Source organism: Neopsephotus bourkii, unplaced genomic scaffold (assembly GCF_033783945.1).
Source record: "Neopsephotus bourkii isolate Nb327-2 ecotype Australia unplaced genomic scaffold, CSIRO-AGI_Nbou_v1 NB_1600, whole genome shotgun sequence".
In the NCBI taxonomy this organism is placed as follows: domain Eukaryota; kingdom Metazoa; phylum Chordata; class Aves; order Psittaciformes; family Psittacidae; genus Neopsephotus; species Neopsephotus bourkii.
The window spans coordinates 3,410,408-3,431,742 of record NW_026902076.1 but is presented as its reverse complement, the minus strand read 5'-3'; the positions used below and the strand labels follow the sequence as shown (position 1 = coordinate 3,431,742).

The 21,335-nt window shown below is 40.2% G+C and overlaps 1 protein-coding gene across 1 annotated transcript; it reads right to left on the bottom strand.

Annotated features, from left to right (window-relative positions):
• Positions 1 to 863: 863 nt before the first annotated feature.
• MMUT (methylmalonyl-CoA mutase) lies at positions 864 to 21,323 on the bottom strand. Its single transcript, XM_061372252.1, has 13 exons — positions 21,216 to 21,323; positions 19,075 to 19,486; positions 16,792 to 17,159; positions 15,987 to 16,144; positions 14,421 to 14,592; positions 12,787 to 13,035; positions 12,249 to 12,360; positions 10,229 to 10,344; positions 9,472 to 9,587; positions 5,042 to 5,173; positions 2,805 to 2,952; positions 2,526 to 2,693; positions 864 to 1,299 (listed from the first exon to the last, which is right to left on the bottom strand). The coding sequence occupies exons 2-13, from the start codon at positions 19,451 to 19,453 to the stop codon at positions 1,171 to 1,173; spliced, it is 2,247 nt and encodes a 748-aa protein (XP_061228236.1). The 5' UTR covers positions 19,454 to 19,486; positions 21,216 to 21,323; the 3' UTR covers positions 864 to 1,170.
• Positions 21,324 to 21,335: the final 12 nt, after the last annotated feature.

Sequence of the window (21,335 nt, the reverse complement as noted above, 5' to 3'; positions counted from 1 at the left end):
TAATTCTATGAAGAAAACAAGAAGTCACTAGACCTCCTTGTTTCTGAGCAGTGTGCAACTATGGGCATGTGCCCCTGTGAACAAACTTATTTTAAGTAAAGATCTGTATCAACTGCAATCTTTGAAGTGAGGATACAATGCTCTTAGTTGGATCTGAATTTCCAACCAACTGCAGAAAATCTCAGCTTGAATGAAGTGTTCTGGTGCTGAACTTCTCAGAAGTATGCTACAGCCTCTTTCACCATAGAAAAAAGCACTATGCCAGGGCAGCGGTACTCTCATTTTATGATGGGATGCCATGAGCAAGAAGCCAAAACAAAGTGAAGTGCAATAGGGCCATCATGCCAGAGACTGCCCCTCCAAAGATCTGCACAGCCCATTTGCCTCATGTGGTTCCACACAGGACTTTTCACATGTATAAATTCTTTCTGGAGGGAAGACAAAAATGGTGAGAATTTAGGATCAATTTACCTGAAGAAAGTCCAAGTGCTAAATAGACAGGGACAGCAAGAACAAAAATACAGAACTATGGAAGGGAGAATGAGCACTGAAATGAACTTCATTTGAAAAACAGCGATGTATTGGGGATGGACAGTGATGTAGACAGAGCAGAGCTGCATGCTCCTACATGGGTTACTGCTAGATAGAGGATTTATATCTCATTAAACAAACCATGAACTTTGATAAATTATGGTTTATCTACTTGTATGTTTCTAAAGAGATTTAAGTCAGATTAGCCTTAATATCAAAGTGCTGCTGGATTCAATCACATCTCTACTGAACTTCAATGACTTATCTGAAGACTTCTAGGTCTACAATACCTGCCAAAAAATTCGAAAGAAGTCCTCTGCATGCAAAAGAGATCAAGCAAAGAGCTGGAACAGATATTTTATTTATCAGTATATATGGAAAAAAACCCAACAAACCCAAAGAATGAGTTCCCTTCATTCCCAGAAGTCATAGTTGTAGAGATAAAATTTTCTTGTGGGTACCTATATAAATAATCCTCAAATAGAACAAGCAGAGAATTAATTAGAACTTTCTTAGAAAGCACAAAACACCAGGGCACAGGGCAGTGGAACCAAAGGTATGTGCTGGCCATCCCTTGCTGATGATTACATTCTGCAAGTGATTAGTACAAGGCTGGTTGCATTGTGTGACATTTCAGCATTACATAGATTGCAGCCTCTTCTCCAGGCACTTCTCAATATCATCCAACACTTGGACGGCAGCTTTCGGAATACGAGTCCCTGGACCAAACACATTGGTAACACCAGCTTCATACAGGAAGTCATAATCCTGTTCAGAAAGAAATTTAAGTGCTATAGTTAAAGACTGCAACAGAAAATTGGTAATTGATTTTAAAGTGGTATATGTTCTGTTGTGTATGCTGGGCCTGAGAGTGTATGAGACAAGTCCCAGAAAGAGGCAGCACAGCAGAAAGGGAAATGGGAAAAAATTGGTAGTTCAGAGGTATGAAAACACTCCTGGGAAAGATTTTATTTCTTCAATGTCAGATCCTTGGAAAACATTCAAAAGTCAACTGGATGTGACCATGAATGTCCTACTCTAAATATAATGCTAATTTTGAAAACACTGCTTTACACAAAGGCTTGGGCCAGATGACTGCCAGTCGTTTCTTGTAATTTGAGTTAGTCTGATTTTATGATTGTCCTGAAATTTCAAAAAGGCCTGGGAAGCAGCTATGTATTCTTTCTCTATAGGATACATTATTTTCAACAACAGGTTAGTCGCATCCCATTGAGAGATACTGAACAGAGCACATTTTTTCTCCTAGAAAAATATTATGAGTTCTGTTTGTTCAACATAAAAGTCTGTCAATCCTGAACACTTACCTAAGTGGCTAGAAAAGGAAGAAGTCTGGGAAAGGGGTGTAACAGGAGATTTATATGCAAAATCAGATTGAATCTCTCTAGACAGAAGATCACCCTAAAGGTGATTCAGGCAGGGAAATTCTGGATGAGCTAAGGCAAAAGCACAGATCTGACTGCAAGAGAATCAGTTCAACAGTTTAGGAGAAAGCAGAGGGGATGAGAAAGAGGCAACACTGAGGCCTGATGATGGGGAACATGAAGAGAGGCTAAATGGTGAATGTGATATGTAACCTATAGGTGATGGGACCTGTCTGGTGTCTTAGTCACTAGCTATGACTCTTCCAAACCGTTACCAGAAGTCATAAAGTCTCTTAGGAGCTAGCGTTTAACAGTAATATGAAAGGTACTGGTAATGAGAAACAACAGAGTATAAAGAACACCTTTCTCAGGCTACTGATTTCAGGACACGATATACCATCCAACGAATGCTGTAAGATAAACCATAACACGATGTACAGAAAACCCAATCAGCAAGACCTGACAGCACTCTGCAACCACCTGGTGATTGTACACAGTAGCCTTCAGTTCTGTAAATCTCATTTGACACTAACAGAATATAGGAAATAGCTAAGAACAGTGCAGACAGAAATAAAGTAGACTCTCAGTCCTGATGGAAATGTTGACCCATACCTGAGGTGGGATGACACCTCCACATATGACAAGAATGTCTGGCCGGTCAAGGGCATTGAGTTCTTTGATGAGTTCAGGCACAAGAGTTTTATGACCTGCTGCAAGTGTGCTCACACCAACACAGTGCACATCTGCATCAACTGCCTGCTGGGCCACTTCTCGAGGTGTCTGTATGGAAAGGGGATGACACGAGAAGTAATAGCTTGAGCCTTGCTGCTGAACAAGCATTAGAGGGAAAAATGCTGCATTTGAAAAACACTGGACATTGCTCAGTCATACCTGGAAGAGGGGACCGATGTCCACGTCAAAGCCAATGTCTGCAAATCCTGTAGCAATGACTTTAGCTCCTCTGTCATGGCCATCTTGACCCATCTTTGCAACAAGTATACGAGGCCTGCGCCCCTCACGATCCATGAACTTGTTAACTCTGAAAATACACATTATATCTTAGTAAGTCACTGAAAATCATTAGAAGTATTTCCACAAATAAAAAAACACTGGCTTCAACTGTAGCATCATTTATATGCGTCAGATAAAAAGATCTTCTAAGTCATGCTTCATCTATGTAGTCTGCACACTATGTTAATTTTTATGTTATATGATTACTGATATGATTTCTTGTATTTACTAGCCTCAACAATAAAATGTTTTTTTAAAGAAAACCATTCCACTACTTTTCTGGTTTCCAATGGACAAAATTTAATGGTTTTATGGTTTTATTTCAGATTTCATGCTGAATGACAATTAACTAAAACACAATGCTTAGGTTTTAAGGATAATTACAACCAACTATTTCAAAAGAACTAGTATGGCACACAGGGACATAAAGATGTGTCCTAGACATCATACTGTGCATCATCATTCAACTGGTCACAAGTCTGCCCAAAAAAGCATAACTGTATCCCTCATTCTGTGCACTCATTCCAGCACCTCCCTTCTTCTGGTTAGCAGCAGTTCATATTTCTATTGTATTAAGGTGACTCCATAATCACAGCACATCTTTCATCTTGCTGCTCATTATCCATGTACCACTACTTTGACTGGGACACTAAAACTACCACATCTCAGAAATGACAGTTTTTATTGGTTTTGGTTCTTTTTTAATATTCACAGAATTGCAGAATCACAGAATGGTTTGGGTTCGAAAGGACCTTAAGATCATCCAGTTCCAATGCCCCTGCCACAAGCAGGGATGCCTTCCACTAGACCACGTCACCAAAGGGTCTGTCCAACCTGTTCTGAGCATTCTGTTGGGAGCTGTATGGATTTGGTGTGCCTTGAAATCATATGCTGACCTGGCCAGGATGATCACCTTTTGAATCCAGTAGCTTACTCAGGGGAAAAGAATGACTCTAGCTAAAGCATTTATTAGCACAGATGTGAAAAGCCTCAGGAGGTAATTCCAGGACAGAAATATGCAGTATTTAAGAGGCAAAAAAGTAAGAATTTGTACAGCTTAAAATGGAATTATGTCAGTAGAGCCTGAAGAAGCTTCTGCTTGAGGATGTACAGGAGTTGGGCCTGCCTTCTCTATTCCTAAAGACTGCTGAGAAGATCTGAATCATAGAATCCCAGAATGGTTTGGGTTAGAAATGGCCTTAGTGATCACCCAGTGAAAAATCCACCCCCCGTGCCACAGGCAGGGACACCTTCCACTAGACCAGGTTGCTCAAATCCCCAACCAACCTGTAAACTGTAAATGTGTAATTAAAAATACTTAAAATAAATATTTAAAATAAAAAATGATAGTGACATTCCCCAGCACAACTTGACTTGAAAAGTCAAGTCAGGCTAAGCATCACTATTATGAAGCCATTAAGAAATTCCCTTTCAAGAGAGCCTGTAAGTCTTTAATGTGTAAGCTGCAACACAGCAGGGACTCAGGAGCATCAATTCATATTACACCACCACCCACTACAGCAATTAAGTTTCTTTACCCAAGAGGACAGCAGCAAAGGCAGAAGCTAACAAAAGGCACAAATAGGCAACTGTTTTCACACATGCTACCATCTTCTGATGTTTTTCTCCCTTGTGGTATGAGTAAGTAACATGCAGACTGGAAGCTGTATGTGGACATCCAGCAGATTTTAGCCTTATAATTTAGGAACAGTAAGAGTGACGTTACAGGGACAACTTATGGGCAGAAGAAAGCCAGGTTTTGTAACTATGAGGTGCTGGAAATATTTTAGAGATTACTCTTATACAGTCTGTAAAGGAAGCAGTTCAGTGTATGGGGATTTCAGTCAATGCTTTTCAGCTTCTTAATGCTGGGGCTGCATAGTTTATTTGAATAAAAATCTCAAATTATAACATCATCCCAGTGGATTCTGTTTTCCAGCAAATACAAATTCAGTTAAGTTTTGACTATTTTCTCATTGCATTTAGTTGTTATTCTGCTGACAGTTATGGGAGTGCCTACTGAGGTCAGTGTCATTCAGGTTTGGGAAATGCTTTTTTAGGTAGCACATGTATCTCAAGGATTAAATGTGTTTAGCTATATAGGAAGCCATTCTCACCTCTTGATGGCATGAAGAATTTCATCACTCTCTCCAAACTCCTGGCGATAAGCTCCGCTCACCATTCGGTCACTGGCTTTATGCTCCCCAAACACCTTCTTCATTGCATCTGTTATTTCTCCAACAGTGCACCTAAGAGAGAGGAACAAAGAATGCTGCCAGGAGGCTTATATGAAAACAGAATACAGAGACACACTGGCAGTGGCCCAACAATTGGCCGTGCTGCAGAACAAATTCATTTGCACTTGTTTCCCCTTTAGTGCTACAACTGAACATCTGACTCACCCTACTGTCATCCATTAATAGAACATGCAGGAGAATTTTTAAAGAAATACTGTTTTGCTGATGTGAGAAGTGACAAAGCAACAGGGAATACTGCACGGCAAAATATTTCAAGAAATTAAATTTTCTCAAATGAGAATTTTTTTGGGGCTCAGACTACATTTGGACTCATATTATAAATTCAAAATATGAATCAAAACATAAACACACAGAAAAGCCTGAAAACTAACTTTTTAACTGGAATTTGTTTTCTTTTCCCTTGATGTTTAAATTTTAGTTTTTATTTCTCTTCTTCTCTACTCTACTCTTCACATAGCTCCTTTATCTACTGAGCTGTACAAGAATCTATGAAATCCATTTACATGCAAATTACAGCTGGAAACAGTGCATGTTCAAAATCATACACATTTTGCTGCTGTAGCACAAGTGCTAGAAGCAAATCAGGCTGCAATCTACCCAAATAGATTCCACCTGTCTGTGTAAAGTCTATAGTGCAGATTTTCCCAAAGTAAACAATGCTGCACTCTATTTATGGTTGACCCCGCAACCACATTCTTGATGAAGGGAACCTTCTTAGAAGGGAAATACAACTCATGTGGAGAAAGAGCAGTTCAATCGGTAGCTCAAACACAGCAAGCTTCTTCTGGTATGAAATTAACTGGGATTCAGTACTGAGTAACAATTTTGGAGGTATGTTACTGAGCTTCTGTTGAAATGTGTCATAAAAATATTTCAGTTTATACTTGAACAGAAAAAGACTAAAGAATTTGTATATATATAAAAGAAATGAATGAAACTTGCTGCGAACTTTGTCAAAAGAAAGGAAAAATACTACTCTTACAAAGCACTTTAAAAGTACACTTATAAATATAGAAAATAAACCCCATTCAGCTACAGCTAAGCATGTTTCAGACCCCTGGAATTCACATTTTCTCCTGTCATATTGCATTTAAATGTAAGGTACTATGAGACAAAATTAGGTTAAGTGTACTCTGAAGCTTTTAAATGAAATGCTCAAGGGATGTTTGGATAAGATGCAACTTTTTGTCTACATACCTTTAGAAAGGGATGGTGAAAGAATTGTACTTGGTTCTCCTTCTGCCATTTGCAGTTTCAGTAGCTATTATCTGATTCCTACCTCATGCAATCTGCCATACATCCATTGTAACAGAAGACGCATTTCTGCTGTAGTAACTGAATCTTTCAGTAAAATTCAGAGTTATTCTACTTCCTGTGACCCACTCCACTCCAGCTAATTTGCTCTTTTTCTAGCTCGTGTGTTTTTATACTCAGCAACCTTAACCGTAGTTATAAATTGTACCTATGTTAATGTAGAATGGCAGAAATCCTATCATGAATATACATGCAAGATCTGTGTAATGCATATGCCTGAAGCCAATGTCCTATCTCTAGGTGCCACTCATCACAGTTGGCCTGCTTTGTGTCATGCTGGAATACACATTTTTAACTCACACTACTGACACTGTCTTGGCCACTTTTTATCATTTCCCCTCCCCCGGGCTTTCTGGAATTATATTTTTAACATTCTCTGCTTTTATCCATTTTCTTCCTCAGAGCACTGAGTTCATATCTAGATTTATGAGGACCACAGTCCAGAAAAGCAGTTAAGGCAAAGTAATACCAAATGTATAGTTCTGTACGGCTATGTCTGAATGTGACTTATTCTGATACTCTCTTTTAACTTATCTGTTAACAATGATTCAAAAAGCATTAGTTATAAAGCAACCTGTCCATGACTGCATCAGAACCCACTAACATTGTTATGCAGTACACTATTTTTACAGCACCTGTACGATCTCAGACAGCTTAGCCAGTGTTACCTGCATTACAGCAACTCTCAGACCTTATTGATCATCAGTTTTTTTGTTTGCCAGGACATCTAAATACTCATACTAATATTACTGTTCTCTGATATTACTAATAAGAAATTCAAAAGTAAAACTGCGTAAGTGCTAGATTAACTGACTTCCCCAATTCAAGAGCAAGTTTGCAGCAGACTTTGAAATGGTATCTATAAATACTGACTCCCTCTCAGAGTGATAGACATCACAGATTGCAGCCTCATATAGATCCAGCCCACACATAAACAATGACAACTTACTCCTGTGTAAACGTTGGCAGTTTGCTGAAGGCCTTACAGTGGCATAACCCATGTCTTTTCTTCTAGAGAAAACTATAATCTTAGATAAATCTTTCTTCTCCTCTTTTGCAGAAGCAGCATCTAAGTATAACTTCAGTGGTAAATTAAAGTGCAGCACGTGTAGATGTGGTGTGCTTTTCTGTTCTTACTATCTGAAAGTGTAAATGAAAGTTTCATGTAAGAAGCAAAAAATAAATGGTTTGGACTATCAATTTTATTGAAGTATAATCTGGTGGCTGGGATAAGGTTTTTTCTGTGTACTGCACAAAAATGAAATATGTTTATTTCTTCTATAAATACTGCTTCTGAAATCCCTGTATTTTGGAATACAGTCTCTTAACAGGAGAAGAAAAGCGTACTTCTAATGACAATTACAGTCTTCCTTAATCAGCTAGCCACATTAGACCAGTTCATTACAATAAACCTTCTCCCACTTTCGTTTATCTTTACAGCAAAATTCTGTTCTGTAGATAACTGTTTTCACCTCACTATTATAAAACTTAAGTAGCATAAGCAATAAATCTGTTAAACAGGGCACCTCTCTAAAAAGCCTATTCCAGTGTTTGACCACCCTTTCAGTAAAGAAATGCTTCCTAATATCCAGTCTAAACCTCCTCTGAACAGCTTTGAACTGTTCCCACATAACCTACCACTGGATACCAGGGAGGAGAGCTCAGAAAGTTCCTCTGTAAATTCCCTCCTCAGGAAGCTGTAGAGATCAACAAGGTCATCTCTCAAGTTCCTCTTCTCGTGGCCAGACAAGCTGAAATTCCTTAACTGCTTCTCATAAGACATTCCTTCCAGCCTTTTCACCAGCTTTGTTGCCCTTCTCTAGAAGCATTCAAGGACCTTCACATCCTTCTTAAATTGTGGGGCCCACAACTACACGCAGTGCTAAAGGAGAGGCTGCAGCAATGCTGAATGCAGCAGGATAATCACCTCTTTTGACTGGCTGACGTTTGCCCTCTTGGCTGCCCCAGCATACTGATGATTCACACTGAGCCTGCTGCTGACCAGCACCCGCATACCACTTTCTGCTGGTTGCTCTGTTTTCATAGCACCTTTTGTCTACTGGTTAACAGGTAATTTGCAGCCTAATCTGGGGTTTTAAGTAAAATTAAAATTGTGAACTGGAGACCAAAAGACAGTTATATTCTCTGTTTTGTGTTTTATCAGTCTATAACCCCTACAAAATGTGGCAAGGGCAGTATATTTGTACGTAAATAGTAATCTGCATTTCATGAACTTCTGCACTGCTCATAATTACTGCTGACCAGCCATGCTATATCAGAGCCCTCAAGTGCTCAGAGATTCCCTGTGCTTCCTCAAACTTAGTTAACTGAAGAATGGACAGACAGGATCTATTCTAGAGACCAACACTGAAGTAGGAAAGAAAAGTCTTAAAAGCACCATAGGTGAAAAAAGTAAACGTTCTACTGGACTCCAAAGGATGCCCCAATGCTCTACTCAAGAGTATCTTTTATGTGTTTGCCTGACTAGCTAAACTTATTTCTCCTTCACTCAAAAAACGTTTTCACACAAATTCATGGTGCAATGAAGGATAAAGCAACAGACCATGAGAAGATTGTGAATATCCATTTTCACATCTCAGACACTTCTTAAGCTCCCTGACCTGTAAAATAGCAGGGTGATAGAGAAACCTAGTTATGTCCTGAAACTGGTAAGAATCTGAGTTGCAAACAACACAATGTGTATGAACAAGGAATGTGTATGAACATTGTTAAGATTCTTTGTATTCTTATTGTTCTTTGTAAGAAATTAAAGCATAGCCTTATGACACTGTAAACTGTAATAGTCTATCTTACAATGTCAAACTGAAGTAATCTTTTATTTCCACCTCTGAAGAAAACCCCAAAACATCTGAAGACACCAAATGCACTGACAACATACAGAAGAACAACTAAAAGGCGAAAATGAACTATCAATTTTTAAACATCAGTTGCATATTCATCCCCACTCTCAATACCTTGAACGTGCTGCTTCCACTGCAAGGGCAAGTAAGTTGCCTTCTCCAGTTGCAGCACACTGTGTTAGAGCAGCGAGACATTGCTGGGCTGCTGCTTCATCTCTACTAGCCTTCACCTAACATGGAAGAGAGAAATATTAACTTAAAACAAACTACAAAGTGAGCTGACTTCAAATGTTAATTCTAGATGCATGCAATTGCCAATTGTCCATATATGCTATTTATATATCAGTAACATTCAAAGTAAAAGGGTGGCTCAGACTTTAAAATGTGTACAAGTCCATAAAATAACTCTAAAACAATTTTATCCATGTTCTTACTAATTATGAAAGTGGAAGTTGATTTCTGCTTCCATAACCCTGCCCCTTAATAGCACTTGACAAGATGCAATAAATAGTCTGAGTGATTAAGTAATAGTAGATTTTTTAAAGCAAAACATTGCACAGCTATTTCTATCTTATTTTCAGAAAACATGAAGTTCCTTATTTTGAAAGGTTAGACATATTCACAAGACTATCTGAAATACAATGGTTAAAATGAAATGAATGTAACAAAACCATTTTTGTTTGGAATGATAATAGTGTGTTTCTTGGGATTTTCCATCAGCCTCCAGTGAAGCTGAACAGAAATGTAGCTTTTCTGCTAAAGACTAGAGGATATTTTCAGGAATTTGAGGGTCAAGTTTCTGGCAAGCCACCTTTATTCAAGTTCTACCTGCAATTACAAGAACTTTCATTTTTAAGAAAGTTGATCCCACCTTATTAATCTTCTCGATCTGCTTGCTACGGACTGAAGTATTATCAATAGCCAGAACTTCGACTGCCTCCTCTTTTTCTAGCTGATGCTTGTTTACTCCAACAATTACTTCAGACCCTATTTCCAGTGGAAACACCAGAAACTCAGAACAGATTTGCAAATTACTATGAAAAGACATAATATTAATAGGATAAGAAAATTTTGAGCATTATAATGCAGTGCTTTGCTTTATAACTACATATAACTACATATAACTTCAAATACATAAAATTTGTTCTACAAAAAAGACTTAAGTCTGTATTTTCTATATTTTATGAGAGGATGAGATGTATGAACTTGGAGAAAACAGCCTGAAAAAAAGATTTGAACTAAATCACTATTTATCTTACAAACTGATTTTGTAATGAGTTACCAATATACGTTAGCTATTATTCTCTTTTTCAGTTTACATGACTGAATCATACAGAATTAAGCAGAAGTGCTCATCTCCAGCACTTTTCTGCATTTGTTTTTCTGATTTACCAGAGAAATAAGTAAGTAAAGTTCCTACCTAAAACTACTGCATGTAAATAAAAATTTAATTTGTCACGTTGGAAATCTGTGTTTCAGCTAGCAGCCAGTATGGACTTAACCATTTTTATTTGCAGTGCCTGATAATATTACATTATATATATATTGTTCAGTTGATATGCTGGAGGGAAGGAATGCCATGCAGAGGGACCCTGACACGCTTGTGAGGTGGGCTGATGTCAACCTCATGAAGTTTAACTGTGACAAGTGCAAGGTCCTACACCTGGGTCAGAGCAATCCCAGGCACAGCTACAGGTTGGGCAAAGAAGAGATTCAGAGCAGGCCTGTGGAGAAGGACTTGGGGGTGTTGGTCAATGAGAAACTTAACATGAGCCCGCAGTGTGCGCTTGCAGCCTAGAAAGCTAACTGTATTGTGGGCTGCATCAAAAGGAGCGTGACCAGCAGGTCGAAGGAGGCGATACTGCCCCTCTACTCTGCTCTCGTGAGACCTCACTTGGAGTATTGTGTACAGTTCTGGTGTCCTCAACATAAAAAGGACATGGATCTGTTGGAACAAGTCCAGAGGAGGGCCACAAGGACGATCAGGGGACTGGAGCATTTCCCGTATGAGGATAGGTTGAGAAAGCTGGGGCTGTTCGGCCTGGAGAAGGCTGTGTGGAGACCTCATAGCAGCCTTCCAGTATCTGAAGGGGGCCTATAGGGATGCTGGGGAGGGCCTCATCATTAGGGACTGTATTGATAGGACAAGGGGTAATGGATTAAAACTTAAACAGGGGAAGTTTAGATTGGATATAAGGAGGAAGTTCTTTACTGTAAGGGTGGTGAGGCACTGGAATAGGTTGCCCAAGGAAGATGCTAATTCTCCATCCCTGGTGGTGTTCAAGGCCAGGTTGGACAGAGCCTTGGGTGACACGGATTAGTGTGAGGTGTCCCTGCCCATGTCTGGGGGGTTGGAGCTAGATGACCTTAAGGTCCTTTCCAACCCTAACTATTCTATGATTCTATGATCACAAAGGAAGAGCTATAATCATACTCATCTGAGATGACTGCTTTTTTCTTTTGGTTTTTCCCAGTCTTCAGGAAAAACGGCCAGTTCTCAAGCAAAACCAGGAATTTGGACAGATACATTCAATATTGCCATCTGCTGGCACTCATGCTTTTAAATTCAGGAATCACAGCTTAAAGATACTATCAAAAATAAAAAGATTAGGTACTGAAGGCCCAAAATACTCCTTTAAAACAGTATTTCTAGAGCTTTGTCTAATCTAGTCTTAAACACATCAAGCGGGACTTTTTTCATACTGGTACTGTATTTCATACATACTGCTATCTCTTTTCCAAGGCTTTCACTGAAATAAAACTATTATCATTTTATCTCAAAATCTGCTGCTCCTAAACTAAGAAGAAAACCCCCAATGAAAATGTGCATAAAAGTCTTTTATACAAAGGTATTCTATTGGTAGTTTTCCTTTCATCTCTCTGCTTCCTACCAGAGTCAATCCTGGCTTGTTTTCGTGCTGCACACTCTTCAATACGAAGTTTGGGAATTCCCTCAGCAACAGCTTTAGCCATTCCACCCATTTCTTCTATCTCCTCAACAAGCTGAGAAATGAAGAGGATTGAGATAGTGAGTAGCAGCAAGGTTCTTCAGAAAACAAGCTCTGGCACTGGTGTTATCATTCAAATTTATGTTATACCTATATATACAGTCTTGTGCTCTAAAAGTGTGCTTCCTATCTCTGTGTCTCTGACTACAGATTTTGATATAAATTAAGAGACACCTCAAACGAAAGAACATTCCTATTACCAAAACTCCATGAATTTGTTAACTTCTAATAGAAATGTTCCTCTCTCAAAATATACAGTGTATATTTGTAAAGTTCTTTTACAAAGAAATCACTGATGCATAAGTGTAAAACAATTCCCTTGTTACAAGTTACCAACATTATCTGACAGTCCCTTAAGAGACGTTTCTCAAAACTCCTATACCAATTTTCCTACAACACATAAAAGGCTATGCAAACTGACCTTTAAAGCAGCTTCATAGACATCGTTGGTGAGGCACTCCATAAGGTAAGATCCCCCCCAGGGGTCTGCCACTTTAGGAATACCTGACTCCTCTTGAATGATGATCTGTGTGTTCCGAGCAATGCGAGCGCTCTTCACCGTAGGCAAACCTAAGGCTTCATCATAGGAATTTGTATGCAGAGACTGTGTACCTCCAAACACTGCAGCCATTGCTTCAATTGTAGTACGGATAACATTGTTAAAGGGATCCTGGAATGAAAAGGAGAACTCTGAAGCTCAATGGTTGTGCCAGAGGGCTGAAGAAGATTAGCCACACATGTACTACACTGCAATGAAATGAACACAATATTCCCCATTGAAACACTGCAATCATAACAAAAGCTGAAAAAGAACAGTCAATAATTAGCATTCAAACAGATCTATTACTTATCAGTATCTCAGACAAGATTAATCCAGAAAGAAAGCCAAAATTATCTGTGTATGAGCAAACTGGTAACGGTAACACAGGAAGGCCTAACTTATATTTAGTGGTATTTCAAAGAACTTCATGAATCCAGGTTGGAGAGGATGGAACGGGAAATCCCAATGTCCTTAGATACCTTCCTTGCAGGATACATCCTTGGAGTAGTGAACAGCACATCTGCCAGGCAGGTTACTAGTCAAGATCCCTTTTGGAACTAAATGTACTTAGTATTTACAATAACGGCAGCACTACATAAAGACGGGAATTACAGCTGAAATTTGCCAGTGCTATAAAACTGAAAGATATCTGCAGGAGAACTGGGATATTAACCAAAACAAAAGGATAATCTGGAGTACAAGGTATAGAAACAGTCAGTATTACAGAATATAATCTCAGCCTTTAGGTGAAAATTTTTATTTGCTTTTTTCAGACGTTTAGGGAGTCGAGTTGGATATATGTGCCTTTAAAGTCAAAGAGGAGTTATCATGATTTAGATTCAATATAAGGAAGAAATTAATTACTGTGAGGGTGTTGAGGCTCTGGCACAGGTTGCCCAAAGAAGCTGTGGCTGCCCCATCCCTGGCAGTGTTCAAGGCCAGGCTGGACAGGGCCTTGAGCAACCTGGTCTCGCAGAAGGTGTCCCTGTGCATGGTAGGGGAGTTAGAACTAGATGAGCTTTAAGGTTTCTTCCAAACCAAACCATTCTATAATTCTATGATCTCCAGGGGGTGACTTATATTCTGAGATAGAGTGAAGAATCACACACTGCAGCTGCCTGTCTAATTTAATGTGATTATTAAGGGAACTTAACAGTAGCTCAGACTGCATAACTCATTCTTAACATACTTGTTAACATACTGGAATCTTTTGTGAATACAGTTTCGAGACTCCAGTTTCTGCCTTTCACTTGAGCACTCAAGGCAGTCCAGAATACTGAAGTATTTTGGGAAGCAGCATTTTGGGAAGCAATGCTCCTGGAACTCAACAAGACTTATGTTTTACATAAGCAAAAAGATGTATCCAGTGCTAGCGTGTGTATTTGTCAGGGTAAGACAGGCTGTCTCCTTCAGAAAGCTGCACCTTTACGAGTAACTCAGCAGCCCCCTAAAATCAGATACACACCATGAAAACGTATTTAAATGAGGAAGTTGATGATAGTCCAGTTTCTAACCTGCTCAGTGAGTGACCAGCCCGAAGTCTGACAGTGAGCTCTCAGCAGAAGAGATTTGGGATCCTTCGGCTTAAACATTTTCTCTACCAAGTAAGCCCACAGCCGCCTCCCAGCTCTCATCTTAGCTATTTCCATGTAGAAGTTCATGCCAATTCCCCAAAAGAAGGAAAGCCTGTAATAGCAGTATATGAACAGGATACAACATTAAACCATTATACTAACTCTGTTTCAGTAAAGGAGAAGCCCTATAGCAAGGTCAATGTTTAATTTACAGAAATAACCCAGACATATGATGATGTTCCTGGACACTGATGCCAGCTGATACAGAATGATACAATATACAGAATGGTAATTGGACTTATCTTCCAAACAAAGTGATGGCAATCACACTGCCAGTGACAGTGGTCCCTGCAACTGCCAAACTGTCCCCAAGGACTGTTTTAGGGAAGCCCTAGGTCAAGTGGTGTTCCAACACATAACGGATACAGACAGTGACACCCCAGCGCCAGGTGTGCCTCGTGGTCACAATCTCCTAGCATAGTTATGCTCGCAAACTACTTATAATGAGAATACATCACATATTATAAGCATGTTTTCATCCTGATGATTCTAATCAAAATGCAAACAGTTCAATATTGGCAAGTATATCAGGGAACAGACTGATTGAACTCTCTTTTCTGCTTACAGCTTCTATGACATATAAATGCAAACATGATAGTTAAAGCTAGTAAACCCCATTATACTAAAGATGCCTTTTTAACAGTGAATTAGCTATTGAAACAATTTGCCAAAGGCTCTCACAGATTCTCCATAACTAGAGAAAATCTAAAAATAAGGCTGTACCTTTTTTCTGAATGATTCACTTGGATTTTACCACAGATGCTGTGAACAGGTTAATTCAGCTGACTCCTTTAGTTTGAATGTGCAAGAGGCTACGTGAATCATGCCTTTTGTTTTTTTAGACTCACCGTATAGTTAGGGAATCTGTGTATCAACCAGATCACTGAAACTGCTTCTACTTAGTTTGGTAGTAGCTATACAAAAATACAATATCCTACTTGAAAATTTTATTTTTAGAAATTTGCAACTGTAAATTGAACTACCTGAACTTCCCCTTCTTAAGCATTTTCCCCAAATCTTTCAAAATAGTACTACTGAAAAAAAATAAATAACACTACAGCCTAAAAGAATTGCAAGAGCTCTTGCTGCATTTTGCACTCCTAAAGCTACAACTGTATTCGATACACCAGCTTAGAGATCCTTTTCTGATTAGAGAACAATTATTGCAACAGACCTTGACAATGCTTGGGCGTGTGAGTGTGCTTTATTCAGTTTATTAGTGTAGACATAGTCTAAGTGTCTTTTGGACCAGATATATTTTCCTATCACTGAAAATGTAACAAAACCAAAACAAAACCTATCTGCAATGTGAGCAGTGTCAATATTGTTTTAATGTGTAAAAATACTGAATTTGATATTTAACTCTTTTACATTCTCTTAAACTTTTGGTAAAACTACAAGTTTTAACAAAAGGGAGTTTCATACTTTGAAATTTCTTTATCTCACCTTGGTGCAAATTCATCAATGGTAAGGCCAGCTTTAAGTCCGGTTCTGCAATACTCCAAGCCATCTGCTATAGTATAAGCTAATTCCAGAATAGCGTCAGCTCCTGCCTCTTGCATGTGGTACCCACTGATTGAAATGGAATTAAATTTTGGCATATGCTGCAAAAATAAAAAAACACCAGGGTACAACAGCAGAAGGGGGGATCAGATAACTGTTCTATCAACATTCATGAATAATACATTCTTTGTAAACTGAATACAAGCCATCTCTATTAAGTGGTGTTTGCAGATGTTTACTTCACATGCTTAAACTATTACCTGCCATGGTATCTTTCTCAATTACAAGCTGTGTGCCACCTCTTCAACGAAAATGCCACTAAGAAAACAACTGGTAGTACTGAACTTCCAGCCATCAGTTCAGAACTTCATTCCTTTCATAAGCTCCTTCTCATGTTTAATTTTGCAGCAGGAGTCCTTCAAGATTTCTTCCCTCTTTGCTCCTCATTACAGCTGTATTCTTAACCACAGGGCAAAGAACACTCTGTTTGTTCCTTGTCTGTAAGCTTTCTGACATCCTTTCAGGCTTAGGTTCATCTTAATCTGACTTTTATTTGGACTGACTTAAAAAAACTTTAAATTTATGCTGTAAGTGACTTGGGATCTTAACTTCTCCTCCTGGCCCTTTCTACAACCACATCATTCATCACTATGACAATCCTTCCATCTTCTGCTTTGTCCTCCAAAGTGCATCATAAATAGTTAACTAGATGTAATAACAGAAGTAAATACATTTAAAGAAGGAATACCTTTGAGGTGTACTGGAAGATGTCAGCAATAATCCTCATTGATGGTTCTGGGGGGAAAATGTAGGTATTTCGGACCATGAACTCCTTCAAGATGTCATTTTGGATTGTCCCTGTCAGCTTGGCCTGAGGCACTCCCTGTTCTTCTCCAGTTACAATGAATGTTGCCAAAATGGGAATAACAGCCCCGTTCATTGTCATAGAAACTGACATTTTCTCTAAAGGAATTCCATCAAAAAGGATTTTGGTGTCTTCCACTGTATCAATGGCAACTCCAGCCATCCCAACGTCTCCTCGAACTCGTGGATTGTCTGAATCATAACCACGGTGGGTGGCTAGATCAAAAGCAACAGATAATCCCTGCTGGCCAGCTGAATGAAAAAGAAAAAAAAAAAAAGCCAACAGAGAAAAGTGTTGAACAGACTTGTATTAAAACTGGACCTACATTCATTAATTTTATTTTAGATGATCCAGGCTTGGATGAGAAACCAATTTTTTATGTTAAACAATGTTTCCTCCCCAGACATGTCCAAGGTCTTCTAGACTTAAACTTTAAATGGAAAAGCTTTTAAATGAGAAAAAAACAAACCCAAACCTGTAGCCCTTCTGACTCAGTCACACAATCAGTTTACCATGCTTAGCAAACCAATTAATACAGTTTAGCCACAATTTGCAAATGTGCATGGACAGACAGTATCAGGGTTTATATATAGCAATTCCACTTAGCTGGAAACAAAAGCATGATAAATGACTTCCCATTACCTTTTTTTTAATCACAAATTAAACACATGCACACAAATTGCTATCCTGCCTCCAGTGACAAATGTTTATTTGTAAAGCAAAGTGATACATTACTAAATCTGCAGTAGGAGAAAATTACTCATAAGGCAGGGAACAGGATACTTAGAGCTCTTGGCAGACTTGTTGCTGCAACCAGAAAGCAGTACCCCAAACTCTGCTGTTCCCAAGCATTCACACTCTCTGCCCAGCACTGCTGTTCCTGAAGTAACTGGATCTACTGCATTTGCAAATTCCCTTCTCAACACCAGGAGAGCTCTGGTCAGATACCAGCCATCATCCCTTATCTGAAAAGCTAAGTGTTAGTTCTGAAGAACAATGACATAAATGTAAATGTCTGCCTAGTTTCAAGCAATAGACATTTCAACAATTATGAGAACTAACAACTCTTTTACAGCATTTCTCCAATTAGAGAGCTATTTTAATTGAATTATTAGAAATGCTTTACAAATAACAAGGTCAGATTGAGAATCTATGCTAAATAATTCAATATTAATACAACTATTAACACACTAAGATAAAATTACAATATCACAATTTCAAAGCTCAAATATTTTAGAGCGAGGTGTCCCTGCCCATGGCAGGGGTGTTGGAGCTTGATGATCTTGAGGTCCTTTCCAACCCTAACTATTCTATAATTCTATGATTCTAAAGATGGCAGCAAACATACTTTGAGTAACCAAGCTGTGCCAACAGCTAACCCAAGCATTAGCATTTCTGCTTCAGCAGCAGTGTTCCCCAGAAAACCAAGTATATCCAGAGCAATCTTTCTAGTTAACTGTTTGTTTGTAAACCTCTAATACCCTGTATTTATAACTTCTTAATCTCCTGAGAGTTTTATAAACTGAAAGAATCAATAGTACTTGCAAGGATACTAAAGCAGCTAATACTGCTTCGTATTAGCTAACCCTGACTATCACAGGAGGTAAATACCCACAAACACCATCACCCCCCAGGCAGTTATGTTTTAGGTAGGAGGGACTGTAAAGTGGGAAATAAAAAGTGCCACAGATAATTACTTATAAGTAGTATGTATTTATAAGCTAATTTAAAATTTATAATATTAGATGGAAACCCAAAACGTCAGAATGCACTAACACCGGAAGTTTAGCCAAGTGACGCCAAGTTCAACATCGTTTTCTGCTGCAATCTTCTCTCACAATCCCATAATAAGCATGAAGTGCTCCATAATCTCTGCTGCTTGGACCCCTGAATGCAGCCAAATTATGACTCTCTAGCTGTTAAGGCAGAATAACTGAAAATAGCATTTAGCACCTTAGTTTTTCTACCTGAATAGCAAAGTGGAGCAAAAGCAGTTTCAGAAATGATCCAGTTTACCAGTAATAAAGAAATACAGTGCCATTGGGAAGATCCTATCAGAAATCAAAAGTCACAAGGCAGAATAATTACATTCACCATGTAACTCACCACATGAATGATCCCCACTGTTCTGCAAGGCAATGTGGTTTCCCAAAGTAGCCGTCTTACCTTTAATGTTGTCTTTGTAGAACTTATTGCTCTCCTCCACTGTACTGAAGCCAGCATATTGGCGGATAGTCCATGGCCTGTATGTGTACATGGTTGGGTAGGGTCCTCTAGTGTAAGGTTTCATCCCTGGCAGTTCCTCAGGGAGGTCTTCCGTGTCCCTTTTGGAGTATAAAGGCTTGATGTCAATCCCCTCTGGGGTGCGCCAAATTAAATCCTTTGGATTCTTGCCTTTCAGCTGCTTTTCAGCAAGGGCAGCCCACTCGGGGTGCAGTGGCTGCCTGTGCAGCGAACGCCATGCGAGCCGGCAGGCTGGAAGTTGTGCCGGGTGTGTGCAGTGGTGGGGCCACAGGCGCAGTAGGGCATCTTTGGCTCTTAGCATGGCTGTCCCACTGGCTGGTTATTAGGGGGCAAGCTGAGTAAAATAAAAACACATATTTTGCATTATCATACCAACCCAGCATGGGAGAAGTAAGCATGGAGAGGTCTAGCAGTTTGCTAAAGCCAAAACTACTACTAAAGAAAAACTAATTGTTTAATTATGCACGTGATAGATATCCTCCCCCTGCCTTTCAACCAGACAATGTATAAACTGAGTTCAGGAAAAAAATCCTACATTTTGTTCTTGCTACAACCACATATAAAACTTATTATAGTCCCCAAGCAACACCATCATTAATCAGTCACTGAAAAAAATCAGTGCCAGGCATGAAGGCAGCATGCCCAGCTACCTGCTTACCTTCCCATCTTTCTCATCTATGAATTCATTAATGGCGAAGAGGAACCCCCAAAGAGACATTCTGAAGGAAGTGGACTATCAGAAAATTGCTGACAATCGTACACTTTGGGAAAGGGGGCTTGGGCTGGATGGAAATCAAAGATATACTGAGAAAGGTGCTATGCAAGAACACGTGGATGATACGAGCTGCAGAGCTCACCCCACCATGCATGAGACTAATATGGGGATAAGTTAAGTAACTCTGGAATGCTGTAAGTTCTGCAGCTTCTGCTCTGTGTATCCTATCACTGCACTTCCTTCACAAGCCAAAACCTTTACAGTTTGGCTCCAAGGTCCTGTCAACTCCTCTCCAGCTCATAACCTTCAGAACTCCCTGCACACATGCTTCCCTGACGCCTTTATGAGAAAGTATACATAAAACTGGAAAGCATCTTTATCACCATATGAAGATTGGCTGAGAAAGTTGCGGCTGTTCAGCCTGGAGAAGAGAAGGCTGCGTGGAGACCTCATAGCAGCCTTCCAGTATCTGAAGGGGGCATACAGGGATGGTGGGGATGGACTCTTCATTAGGGACTGTAGTAACAGGACAAGGGGTAATGGGTTAAAACTTAAACAGGGGAAGTTTAGATTGGATAGAAGGAGGAAATTCTTTCCTGTTAGGGTGGTGAGGCACTGGAATAGGTTGCCCAAGGAGATTGTGAATGCTCCATCCCTGCCAGTGTTCAAGGCTAGGCTGGAAGAGGCCTTGGGTGATATGGTTTAGAGCGAGGTGTCCCTGCCCATGGCAGGGGGTTTGGAACTTGATGATCTTAAGGTCCTTTCCAACCCTGACCATTCTATGATTCTATGATCACAGTTACGGTGCTGCAGCAACATGCTCTACGCAAGTGCTTTAATAATAGATATGCCACGTGTGCTTTACACATAATCTGATAAGTACGAAGATGCACCAGAAGAGTATTGAGTTCCCCGCAGAGACGGGACCCTGCAGCAAGGATCAAGGCAACCTCTGACTCCACTGCTCAGCGCGCCTCCCCCGGCCACGCACCCCGAAGTAACCACAAAGCTTCCCTGTCACCTTCCTACAAACCTCCCCCGCCACCCCCATACCACTGCACCCACACCCGGAGGGTGGACAGAGACCAGAAAGCACCGTTCATCCGCCCCTCAGCGCCCCGCCCCGCCTGGCCGCCCCATAACCGCCCTGCCAGGCCCAGCGTCTGTGCGCGCCCAGCGCCCCCCGCCGCTATACCCTGCCCCCAACACGCCCCCATGGCGGCCAATGAGACCGCAGGTCGGGTGCGGGCGCTGTCCCTGAGGGTCGCGGCCCTGCCCGCCAGCGGGACGGAGACGGGGACGAGCTACAGAATCACGACAGACCCCAGACACGGCTACCCTCCGCTACCTGCTGTCTGCCCCTCAGCTGGCAAACGACACCCGCGCAGCACGGCGCTTGCGCGTTGGGCCGCAAGGCGCATGCGCACAGAGCACCGCTCGTGCACCGCCCTCCATGAGGGAGGCGGGA

Excerpts from the sequence above, each read along its gene's own strand:
- MMUT (XM_061372252.1), bottom strand. The coding sequence starts at position 19,453 with ATGCTAAGAGCCAAAGATGCCCTACTGCGCCTGTGGCCCCACCACTGC. Across the intron at positions 12,361-12,786 it reads TCTATGAAGCTGCTTTAAAG|CTTGTTGAGGAGATAGAAGA; the intron begins GTCAGTTTGCAT and ends TTCATTTCTCAG. Across the intron at positions 5,174-9,471 it reads GTGGAAGCAGCACGTTCAAG|GTGCACTGTTGGAGAAATAA; the intron begins GTATTGAGAGTG and ends CCTCTCTCTTAG.